This window comes from Homarus americanus, unplaced genomic scaffold (genome assembly GCF_018991925.1).
Source record: "Homarus americanus isolate GMGI-L3 unplaced genomic scaffold, GMGI_Hamer_2.0 scaffold41592, whole genome shotgun sequence".
NCBI lineage: Eukaryota > Metazoa > Arthropoda > Malacostraca > Decapoda > Nephropidae > Homarus > Homarus americanus.
In genome coordinates, this window is record NW_024740109.1 from 76,769 (window position 1) to 90,176 (window position 13,408).

At 41.9% G+C, this 13,408-nt stretch overlaps 1 protein-coding gene across 1 annotated transcript; it reads right to left on the reverse strand.

The window, feature by feature from the left end:
* Nucleotides 1–11,320: 11,320 nt before the first annotated feature.
* On the reverse strand, nt 11,321–12,592 carry LOC121875213 (translation initiation factor IF-2-like). The gene is made up of 2 exons (XM_042379672.1): nt 11,672–12,592; nt 11,321–11,326 (listed from the first exon to the last, which is right to left on the reverse strand). Exons 1-2 carry the CDS (start codon nt 12,590–12,592, stop codon nt 11,321–11,323), a joined length of 927 nt encoding a protein of 308 aa, XP_042235606.1.
* Between the last annotated feature and the right edge of the window lie 816 nt (nt 12,593–13,408).

A 13,408-nucleotide genomic window follows, 5' to 3' on the forward strand; every position in this document is an offset into this window, starting at 1 on the left:
AACACACACTTACCCTAAACGCGGAAAACAACTATTAGGGATGACCTACACAATCATCTGACATACAACATGATTTTACGGTAGGTGACGAGCCACGACCATCATTTGCAAAGTAGGAGGCGGGATACACCCAGAAAATAATTGGCTATAATACTGTAAGAGGAAGTGTGTTGGTGTTGCTAACTATAATCTTTCCACGTTAACCTGGCCAGTAGGTCACGTCCTTCTTCTATACTAATAGCTGATTGGTTCATAAGACTTCAAACTAAATGTGTTATTATCTAAAATAATGTTAAACATAATGGATTATCAAAATTCAAATCATTTCAAGGCATAAACACTTGAGAGAGGATGTTAGAAAATTTTAAGTTTTTATTATAAAAGGTCGATATAAATACATGCTTATATACGCGCAGTCTGGGGGAGGTAAAACGCTCAGGGGAACCAATCAGCTGTTTGTGGCTTACGAGTCAGCTTAGCATGGAAATACTATAGGTGTTGTCACATGATTCCCCTCTGCTTCTGTTCTCGCACTCACCATCTGCATCGCCTAACACACACACACACACACACACACACACACGAGGAAGGAGGTGCCAGCAAGACCAAATCTTTATCTCAGCGCTGAGATCCGATGCAGGTGAAAAGTAGTCAGACAGAATACAACGGTATCAGGTTGGACTGCACAGAGAAATAGTTGCATAAAATGAAATTAAGATAGTTGCGAATACGTGAAAATCAAAGTGTGAATCAGGTTTGGGAAAATTCGACAAAAGGTTGTCAAGTACGAGGGAATGTTCAAGTGCCCGTCTGATGATACCAGGTGAGATAGAATAATTGACAAACAAAACTGCCAGAAATGCCAAACCCCTGTCATAAATTATCTCTTCAGTGATAATCTTAGAAACCTTCTAAATTAATTTCATGTAAATACAAGATAAACTGAAAAAAATAAACTCACGTTGGAATAATAAAAAAGTACACAGTCGATAGTAACTTACTCCTGCTAAGTACCGCGGTGGGTGGAGACCACCATTACCACGACACATGATATCCTGAGATAATTTTGCCAGGAGACTCGTTAAACTTTTATCTTGGTGTTGGTGCACCTTGAGACGGTAATAGTAGATCCGTGTTGCTCCATCACTCACAAACAGTTGTTCATCTTAAAAGACTTGAAGATTTCAGAAAGTCCTCTCATATATTTTGCTGGACTATTCATAGGATTTATACGTTTTTAATGCTGATCGTACACGGATAGTAAGCCTGTGGTCGCCTGCTGTGAAGGAGAGACATGCAGAGTTGTAAATGAGCCTGGTGCAGAAGACGAATTATTTCCAACTTCATAATTATTAACTTAACTGTTATTTTTTTGACATATATACGAAAGCGGCACCATTTGATTTCTTAATAAGTTTCTAGGTATGAATTTTCTTATGACTTACGTTCCATGGTCGAGTCCCCACAAATTGCAACTTGACGTCTGGTCTAAACCAAACAGTCATGTTGATGTAAATTTCCCAAGTGCAACCTCAGACAATGATATACTCGTATGTCTTAACCATGGCTTTGGCTTCTGACTTCAATTTTATGAGATATCTCTCTCTCTCTCTCTCTCTCTCTCTCTCTCTCTCTCTCTCTCTCTCTCTCTCTCTAAAACCAAATGCACGCGTGCTAAGAAAGGGGAGTATGCGTGAATGTAAGCTTTCACGTTGCCTGCATGAGATAATGATCACCAGGTAACACCGTAACGCTAGTGGTAAACACAAGGTCACCACCAGTTTGCCCTTGTTTTGGTCTCTCTCTCTCTCTCTCTCTCTCTCTCTCTCTCTGTCAACACACACACACCGTCAGCTACCAAAAGTCTTGTGAATAATTTTCCTTTCATAATACAAAACGATTTAATTCTTCACTGTTGACAATACGTTGATGAGTTCGACAGGTGTTGTTGACCGTCAATGGCGGTGATTACTGACAAAAGTTGAAGCCAGCGTCAAGGTTTGAGAACCCCTATTAAATATATTTGAGAAACCACTACATATGTTTGAGACATACCGGTTTGTTTGACAATCACTTCACTTGTTTGAGAACCTCTGGGAATCATTACAGATGCTTGAGAACCACAACTGAAGTTTAGGAACAACATTAAATGTTTTAGAATCACTACAGATGTTTTAGAACCGTTACAGATGTTTGAGAAGCAATGCGAATAGGACAGTATATATCAGGTGCCTTCAAGAGAGCTCAGGTTTCCAACTTGCTCTTATTATCCACACTGTATCTGTATTTTTCTGGCTAAATAAACTGTTTTAATATCAATATATATCAATATCAATGTACAGTAGATGTTTGAGAATCAATACAAATGTGATGCGTGAGGATCACTTGAAATGCTTAAGAACCATAATAAATGATTAAGTTCCATAAAAAATACAAAAAAAAAAACCATAACAAATACAAGAAAACTACCACACCTTGTCCTTGTGGTGACTTTTAACTCATTATCCAAACAACAATATTGGCTCCTCCACTTGCTTACTGCGTATGCCATTGTCGGGCCGCTAATTATCCTCATAATTCACTTACTCTCTATTGTCTCATCACCTATAGCAGGAAGACTTGGATACGAATTCATTTTCCCTCATCATTTTAAGGCCTCGCCAAGGTCCTTCCTTAGCATTTAACTGTCATAATAATCAGAGGGGATGTTATGGTTAGCAGTACTATTAACGGAGTATTCAATGTCGGGGGAGGGTTGGGGGGTATATATTTTAAGCTCCATGTGTTGACGTATTTCAGGTAAGGAGGTGAATTCCGTAGGTCGCGCACTGCCACACTCCATCCGCGTTATGAGACCTGGGGATGCCTGAAGGCGAGTCCCACCCTCCTCTCTCTTTCTCTCTCTCACCGGCACTGGATTCTGATCCATCTCTCACCACCTTTCTCGACATCTTTCCACCACCACCCACCTCTATATCTCTCTCCACCACCACCCACCTCCACTTCTCTGCCATACAATGTTTAACCCGTCACTATAGTAGGTAGTAGGCAGCTACCAAACAGGGAGGTACTACCGCCTGGGAAGATATTGGAAGCATAATGTGTTGTCTAATGGTAGACCCTGCTGCCTTATGGCATCACAAAAATTGTGACCAAACCCCAGGTTGCTCATCTGACTTTCTGCCTCATTTACACACAATTGCAGGGTCTCAATTGTTTCTCTTACTATTGACAACACAACATACTGTACATATATTGTTTCTCACTCTTGATCTTTTTTTTTTGCATGTCTTTATTATTATTATTATTTTATTATTTTATTATTTTATTATATTATTATTATTATTATTATTATTATTATTATTATTATTATTATTATTATTATTCCTCATGCCCCGATGTGGGTCAGTGACCTGTGCCCGGGTGGGCTAATCTCCGTAAAAAAATAAATAAATAAATAAATAAAAAGACGGACTTAAAACCCTGAGAACTACAGAGGGCTACAGCCCTAAATAAGGAGCGAGTAACAATGTACTCAGGCTAAAGCTCTGATAGATTACTACGCACCAGCCTTGTTCCTTCGTGACGGGAAATGCATTGAAAACTTGAATTAAAAAAAAAGCCAATAGAATTATCCCAAGTGTCCCATGAACATAAATTACTTAATATGAGGAAAGAACCGGGAATGCGGAGTGTTAAAGACAGAAAGATTGATGTCAACCTCATGAGCACTGTAGGTCTTGCGTGGTAATCTAGACATTATGCCCAAGAAACTGCTCGAACATATGAGTCAGGTAATTGGTGATTCTAAATTAATCCAAACTACGGCTTCACAGATGATGATGTTTGGGATAGACAACCTGTACAAAGCTGAAACACAACAGCACTTCCAGCCACCATAGCCGACATTACAACACCCACATACCAACTGAAACGACTGACTTTACATAGCCATTACCTCCAACATACCTCCAAATGAGCTCTTGACCATATACATAACCTATAGACTGAAATATCACACGGGCCACTTACACCTGCCTATAGGGGGTGTTGGAAATGCTGTTGTAACTCGACCTCATGGTGAAAAACTAAGAGAAGGGAGTCAGAATCAATAACTGGGCATTCACTCTATAAACTGAACTCTGTCATACTCACTACTTGCTCTTAACACCCTCAACTCAGAGCGTCACACTAACTTGTCTCTGAAGCCAAATGCAAATATGGGCGCCCTCCTAACAAGGGTGTCAGGATCAAGCTGCTGTAGATACCCTCTCACATAGGACCCCTTGAAAGTGACAAGTTGATGCCCCAGTTAAACGAACACTGTACACCAATGAAGATAATCTAGGCCTGGCAAACAGAACCCTAAAAACTGCAATTAGGAAAGAATTTGCGAATAATTCAAAGCAAACACACAAGTGCAAACAGGACCTAATCGATGCCCACCATGTTGAAATGCATGAAGTAGAACGAGTATATGGAGCAAGTAGTCAGATCAGTAGACCACAAGATTATGTCACTGATGGACTAAGGTTACGATGTACAGTACGTAACCTTGGCAGTATTCCTCTCACGCGCACTGGGCCAAATATTCAAACAATACGTCCTAGACTGTGAGAAAATAGAAGCTTTTCGGGACAGGACCAAACGAATTGTGTGTGTGCAATGCCACAGAACATTATTGCTCATGGCAAGACAGATGGAATATTAATACTACAACCTAATTAACGATCTTGGCTCAACAGATACTGAAAAATACTCTGAAATATTAATGCCACAACATCCTGGGGCCTGACAAAGACGTTTTGTGACCTCTGTTCTGTAATCCGTTTGCGCCACTACTCAGAGGATGAGTAAGAATACACAATAGACTTGTCGTTGTCCCCAGCAAAATCCAATTTATTTCACCACTGCCCATCTCTACATCTCTCCCCCACCACCACCACTACCCACCTCTACATCTCCCCACCCCTACATCCCCCACCACCACTATACACTCCTACATTTCCCAACACCCCAACATCCCACCACCACCACCACCACCTCCACATCTCTCACCACCACTACCACTACCACCCAACCTTAAACATCTGGCAACAATTGACATGAATGTTGTATACAAACGATTAAGTGATAATAAAGACAATATAAGAGAACAATGTCAAGGTGGTGTGTGGCTTAGAATTCGTCACAGGGAGTATTAAACACATGGGTGTCGTGGTTAAATGTTCTTATGGGTGTACTGTATACTGTAGGCCGATTACTATTTGTTATTTTGAGTCTACCTCACGAGTGGGGAGCAGGTTGGAGTATAAGACCTACCTGAAGGTGGTCGATGGAGGAGGAGGTTGGAGTAAGACCTATCTGAAGGAGGTCAATGGAGGAGGTTGGCTGGAGTAAGACCTACCTGAAGGAGGTCGATGGAGGAGGAGGTTGGAGTAAGACTTACCTGGAGGTGGTCGATGGAGGAGGAGGTTGGAGTAAGACCTATCTGAAGGAGGTCAATGGAGGAGGAGGTTAGATAAGACTTACCTGGAGGTGGTCGATGGAGGAGGTTGGCTGGAGTAAGACCTACCTGAAGGAGGTCGATGGAGGAGGAGGTTGGAGTAAGACTTGGAGGTGGTCGATGGAGGTTGGCTGGATGGTACCTGGCTGGAGTTGGCTGGAGTAAGACCTACCTGAAGGAGGTCGATGGAGGAGGTTGGCTGGAGTAAGACCTACCTGAAGGAGGTCGATGGAGGAGGCTGGAGTAAGACCTACCTGAAGGAGGATGGAGTTGGCTGGAGTAAGACCTACCTGGAGGTGGTCGATGGAGGAGGTTGGCTGGAGTAAGACCTACCTGAAGGAGGTCGATGGAGGAGGTTGGCTGGAGTAAGACCTACCTGAAGGAGGTCGATGGAGGAGGTTGGCTGGAGTAAGACCTACCTGGAGGTGGTCGATGGAGGAGGTTGGCTGGAGTAAGACCTACCTGGAGGTGGTCGATGGAGGAGGTTGACTAGAGTAAGACCTACCTATACACCTAGGTGGTCGGTGGAGGAAGAGGGTGGACTAAGACCTACCTGGAGGTGGTCGGTATTGGAGGCCGGCTTGGGGAAAGTGAGGTCTTTCATGGTGGTGGTCCCGGCTGACACCTCGATCTTGTTGTCACTTACGCCACAGGTGTTAACGTTGGTGGGTCACGCTCTCCGCACCCGACTCAAGCTACTCCCACACTCATCAATCTTCGCAGTGTCCCTTATATTATTAGGTCTGTTTACACTGATATCAGTTTCAGTTATTGTATCTATAACTTGTTTACATGATGCCGTATGATATTACTATTTTTGATCAGTCATAGGGATTGATTTTGAATTAAGTGAATCTGGAAAATTATAAATAATTTAATATTTGTTTGCTAATTATTTTGCACACTGTGATGAAAAATCCTACCGTTTTTTCTTTGAGTGTCACGCTAATAATAATCGATTCAATCAATTTTTCATCATTCCACTAATAATCAAAACAATTTAATCAGTTCATACAATCTGCGGACAGATTTCAGGGAGAGTAGGACTTTAAATTCTAAAATAAACAAATTCGAAGATTTTTCGGAAGCGTAATAACTAACGGTAAACAACGTTAGTAAGCGAGCCAGACAAGGTTTCCCGGAGCCACGCCACGTACGTCCTGCCTCCACCAGAATCACCAATGTACTGAGTCTGATCTGTGTGTGGTGGGCAGCACCGCAGCCGGGCGCAGCGGGCTAGTGCCTGGTGGCGGTGCTGGCAGCTCTCACACCCCACCCTCCTGCCGCTGCCTCAGTCACCCTGCTTCGATCACCTTTATACGAGTGCCTGTTCTTTCTCCGTGCATGTGCATGTATCAAGGGGGGGAGGGGGGGTCACCTGTACTGCACCACTGTCCAAGGGAAAAGAAATCATTATCGTGTTCGCTTCCTTTCAGCCAGTGTTGCAGTCTCACCATGTTAAAAAATTCGAAAATTACTGTTTCTGTAACTGTCTACAATTTATCGTGTTCTGAATCACAAATACTTAGTTAATGACAATTGTGTGAAAGATGAATCATCAGGAGTTATGACCAGTGTGAGGATTCAGTGTCTCATATTCTGGAACGGGTGATAATATCGACAATATTTACCTAGATTTTGCTAAGGCTTTCGTCAGTGTACCCCACGAAAGGCTGAAAATAAAACTGGAAGGGGACGGAATTCGGGGAAATGCCCTAGCGTGGATAGAAGACTTTCTACATGACCACAAGCAGTGTGTGGTGATTAGTGGCACTAAATCATCATCCGTACCTGTCACAAGCGGGGTACCACAGGGCAGTGTATTAAGCCCGCTGTTGTTTGTTTGTTTCATAAATGACATGCCTGGCGTTGTACACTCCTCCATACAAATGTTTGCCGATGACGCCAAGTTATTTCGGGAAATCGAGAACCAAGCGGACTGTGAAGAGCTGCAGAAGGGCCTCTGTGGGCTCCAAGAATGGTCGAAAAAATGGCTGCTGAGATTCAATGTCTCTAAAGCCTTCGATACTGTCGACCATGCCATCCTCCTTTCAAAGCTTGAACATTACGGAGTTAGGGGCCTATCCCATAATTGGTTTACCTCATATCTGTCCAACAGGATGCAGTATGTCTGCTATAATAATCACCAATCTGAGTCCTCGCCAATTTTGTATGGCGTCCCCCAAGGTTCCATTCTCGGTCCAGTACTGTTTTTGATGTACATAAACGACATAGTCCACGCCAGCACACTCATAAAATACAACTTATTTGCAGACTATAGTAATCTCTATGCCAGCAACTCAGACCTCCAATCCTTGATGAGAACTATGAACACTAAATTGACTAAAGTCAGGACCTGGGTAATACATAATAAACTGACCTTAAACCTTGAGAAAACCCACTACACGATCGTTCACAGAAGGAAAGACTTACCCCCAGACTTGGACCCCCTGTACCTTGGTAATACAGTCCTCAAACGCAAACAAAATACTAAATTCCTCGGAGTTATTGTTGACGATAAACTTAACTGGAGAAACCACATACAAACCATTCACAGTAAAGTCAATAAACAGCGCGGTATAATGTATCACACTTGACAGTCGCTCACTCTCACAGCAATGAATGAAATTTATCATGATCTTATTTGCCAACACTTGATTCACTGGCTCTTCAAAAACACAATCCCTGGTTACTGCACAAAAGAGAGTTGTATGGAAAATGACCTAATTGAAAAAAAACAGATCACACAAACGAAAAATTTGCTATATTGAAAATGTTAAAATTCGAAGATATTAACACCTACTGCTGTGCCATCTTTGTTTACAAATCTGTCAATCACTTGCTTGACAATAATTATTTCCAGTTCCGGAATAATCAAAGATACAACTTAAGGCACCCAGAGCTACTAAGACCACCCCCCATGCGCTCCTCTCAGTCCCAGTCCTACATAATATATCACGGTGTGAAGGTGTGGAACAACTTACCCCCACCCATCCGAGCAAAGACTACGCTCCCTTCCTTTAAATCATCTCTAAAAAAATATCTATGGTCTAAGTATTAATATTTCTTGTAATGCCTACTATATTTACAGTGCCTGCTTTTATTGTACCATCAAAACCGTTTTATCGGAAATTATCATGTAAATAGATAAGTAATTACCATTGCAATAAACATATTTGCCAACTACACATAATCCTGACAGCTCTGTCCTCTTGTTCAGCCTTAATACTGTGCAACCCAGGTTGTACTGCTCCCCCATTATACTTATGTTTTTCAATTCCACTGTAATTTATGTATATACTTATAATATAAATAACTAAATAAATAACTAAAAAAAATAATAATAAAAAAATAAAAAAAATAAATAAATATTGAAGTGATAACCGTGGTAACATTATGAGATGTTCTTATTACCACCATGCTATTGTACTATTCCAGATGATACATAAGAACATAAGAATGGAGGAAACTGCAGCGGGCCTATTGGCCCATACTGGGCAGTCCCGTTTACACCCAACCCCTATTGCTCATATGAGCATCCAACCTATGTTTGAAGCTATCCAGCGTATTCAAGTTAATGATGATATTTGGTAACTTGTTCCATTCATCCACTACTCTGTTTCCAAACCAGTGTTTACCTATTTCACGCCTAAATCTAAATCTGCTTAATTTAAAACCATTGTTACGAGTTCGCTCCTGGTTGGATAGTTTGAATACCTTTGTAATGTCCCCTTTGTTTAGCCCTGACTTCCACTTTTACACCCCTATCAGGTCGCCCCTCGCTCTACGTCTCTCGAGGGAGTGCAAATTAAGATGCTTTAACCTGTCTCTATACTCAAGGTTCCTAATGCCCGGGATTAGTCTTGTCATTCTCCTCTGAATTCTTTCCAAGGATTCTATATCCATTCTGCAATACGGTGACCAGAACTGAACTGCGTAATCCAGGTGTGGTCTCACAAGAGCAAGATACAGTTTTAGGATGACCTCGCTAGTCTTGTAACTAACACTCCGTTGTATGAACCCAAGTACTGTACTTTATTAGCCTTGTTACGAGCAAAAACACATTATTTACTTGGCTTAAGGTTCCTACTTATCATTACTCCTAAATCTCTCTCGCAGTCGGATTTCTCAATGGCATCGTTGTTCATCTGGTAATTGGTTCCCTGTTTACATCTCCTATACTGACATGTACATAAAACACACGGATAATGATCAGTATATTGTCTGTGTTTGTACTTCATCTTTAGCCAGCAACATCGTATGGGGTAGTCCTAATAATGGGCTTGTGAAATAAATCACCTCAACCATCATTTCCCCCACTTCTTACACCAAAACCATACAGAAAAAACAGGGTGTGTTTTGTTCATAAGAGGGGAGGGGTATTAAATAAGGCTCATTTTCAACATGACCGCTACACTACATGTGATAAACAAAGAGTAGAGGGTTAAGTGACAGTCCTTTTCTTAAATAACTGTTGCTGTTACCTTGTAACAGCCTGTAATACCGAAAACAATATTTGAACATTGAGGAGGTATGTTAATTAGAAATGGGATATCTTTTCACACAACTGCTTCTAGCCAAGTGGTGCTTTATAAATTAACTCCCACAGAAGAATCTAGACAAAATCTTCAATGTCTGCTGGTTGACTGACTGCAAGTGTAGGGCAATGGCACTTGACACCCGGTACCTTGTGTCATCCCTCGTGACTGAGACGGACAGAGGCCGCTATTAGAAATTTCCGTTATCTAATGAAGTTCCCTGTTGAATGTTGACGAACCACTCACTTGGGGAGAAACGTTTTCCAAAATATTAATAAGCCACACTCCATTGATGATATAAAGACAAACATTCGCCGGGAGATTGAAACCATTTAAAGTTGACATGCTACAGCGAACATTCATTAATTTGGAAATTGATTAAAAAATAACGGTTATATTAGCAAAATACTGGGGCTACCAGCGAGTTATAGTTATTTTTTTAATATAAAGTTACATCGTGACTTTGTATCATTTAAAGTTTCAAAGCTTTCACAAACTTCTTCACAAACAACTACATTTTGCATCAAGTCGTAGGTTTTACAATATTCCCGACCACTTGGATGGGGTTGGGACTTATATTTCCATTCCCTGGTAAAAACCGTAAAACAGGCGTCACACACAGTCTCTGCTTGGAAAGTGAGTCGCCGGTATAGTATAGCCTGAAACTAACATAGGTGCGGCACATTGATCCCCCGGGAGCGTCAGGCTGCCTGGAGGTTTGACTTGGGCTTTGATCCGCCGGAACAGTCAGGAAGGTACAGACAAAACACAAGATACGGAGAACAAAGCATTTGCCGGAGAGAAAGATGGCTGTACAATTGTGGGAATGGTGAAGACATAAGAGCAATGAGGTGTTGGGATTATTAAAAGTAAATGAGGGTTAGACGAACTAGTTCATGGAAATAAACTATAGTCTGCCAGCAAATGTAGTCCAATGGGATTTTTAGTCGTACAAGTATGAGTGAAATGTCATTGTCTTTTAAGCATGTAGATGACGAATTTTGATAGTGCCCGGCTCTTCTGCCCGGCAGAGTGGAGTTATTTAGAAAACAAAATGGCGGGCGTTTCCATTATTGCTATTTGGTTTATTTCGTCATATTTACATTAATAATTAATTTCTTCAATCAATTGAAGTAATAAATCCAATAAAAACAAATAATCAATGTATTAACACACTTAGAATAAACATTTGTTACAATTAGTTTAACTGAAAATAATTAATTTTAACCTTTAGTTCTATGCACAGTACAGTACAGTGGCTTAAATGAATCGTCATTCAGATCTGAATGAAAATTAAAATCTCATCATTATCACCGAATTCTAAGTTGTCATAAAGATTAGCATCCCCACCACAGTTGCACATATCGGTGGACTTTAATTTATTTTTCTTTGAGCTACATGGCATGAGGACACACCTATGTTGCACACAAGAACACCGACAAAACTCTAAAATGGTAGTGGGAGCACAAGGCTTAGTACATACTACCTTACAGCATTAATCATAAATCCGGCTTACCACTTATATATAAAAGAATATTTACCTATGAAAGCCACTAATGCAATGGACTAGCCAGAGTGGTGTCTCCCGCATCTTCTCCACACCCAGACAAAGACACATGACACTTACCTCGTCATCTGCGGCGGCGTGGTGGTGATGATATTTGGCAGCCACGGATGAGGAGAAGTCGAGTCCCACGGGCGGACAGGAGAGACAAAAAGCATTTTTTAGCATGTCGTAGTTAAAGAGAGTGTGCTTGCGGGATATTCTACGTCCCGTGGGAGACTTGGGGGAGGGAGGAGGTTTGGCGGTGGAGGTTGGAGGTTGGGGCATGAAGGTGAGTGATGATGGTGATAGTGGCGGGGTGTGTGTGTCGTGTGAGCGCTTATAGTGATCTTTTCCATGGTTATTGTCGTCACTGTCAAGTTCTTGTGACTTGTCTGGGGACGGTGCCAGCTTGGTGGGCGGGGACTGTGGCCGGCTGCTGGCCTGTGGTGAAGATGCTGAACTGTGGAAGCTGGTCTGAGTCTCAACGTGAGTCCGCTCGTGGAACGGTTGAGGGCGTGGGCGGTGTGAGGGCCTGGGAGATGTTGGTGCCGAGGATGGCCCACACCCAGGTACTGTCTTGAGATTACTACCATACCCGGGCCCGAAGGTACCTAAATTTGTCACCGAGCCACCATAAGCCGACGACATTTTGGATAAATTTGTTGTTTGTTGTCCATAGGTGGCCCCAGTAGGGGCCAGAACCTCTGCACCAGCCAGATTCCAGTTCCCATATTGGGGTGTGAGGCCAACACCAAACAACCTGGAGGCGGCGCCGGGGTAGTGGCTTACTCCCGCACCTCGTAGTTGACCTCCACCTGGTGCTCTGCTGCCACCAGGAGACCTCTGGAAGGTTGTAGGCGCTGGGATTTTATTTGGTATGGAATGTGTGGTAGGTAAGACCTGGCGCATTCCAGGGCCTGGAAATCGAGAGAGCCCCTGGGTGACCCCTGAGCTGGATAGCCCTGGGGTCTGGTCCACTGATGAGCCCCTGGGAGAGTTCATAGTACACGTATTGCTATACTGTCACGGATAACACAGTGATCAGAATGCAGAATATGTCCAGTAACAATCTCTGTATTCAATTTTTACTAAACAATTGACATTGGTTTATTTAATTATTTTTTCAGAAACAAATCCTGAAAAGCGTATTAATACTCATTTTCAGAGTGTAGAAATGCTCACACACGTTCATAATGTTCTATATTTCTTGTTATCTTCCCTCTACTTAATACCCAAGCTGACGAAGTCGGGGCTTCTGTGTGTCTTGTGTGTAATCATGATAACTAGAACAGATAGTGGTAGGATTATCAATCGTGGTTTATAAGTCCACTCTGACATACCCTGGCCAGACGAGGCTTGTGAGGTCAAAAGGTCAAAGGCCAAGCCACGGGGTCACTAAGTGCAAAATTGTACTATAGACGTGGGTTGTGTGTTGTTAGAATTTTATTACTGAGCTTCAACAACTAAGGTCTTTAAACGCGTAACAAGGTTAGTAATTTCACCTTTCTAACAACATTTAAAAATTTATGAGATAAAACCGTGGGTCAGCACGTCGCTGAAATACAGTCTAGTGATTTTTATAAACAGTGATCACCTCGACTTAATGAGATAATTGTATATACTCTGCGTATTACAGTAAAGTGTTTCATTTGGTTGTATTTAAGTCGTTTGATGTGTCCTCTGTCCCAAAAAGTGTAATGGTATGGTTGACTGTCAAGGAAATATCGGCGTAAAATATATATCCTCATTAAGAATTACGGAATGTTTCATGAACGCCTGATGGCTATTATTTTCTCTCAAGACTGATTCATTTTTCGT

Coding starts and splice junctions, on each gene's coding strand:
- LOC121875213 (XM_042379672.1), bottom strand. CDS start 12,592: ATGAACTCTCCCAGGGGCTCATCAGTGGACCAGACCCCAGGGCTATCC.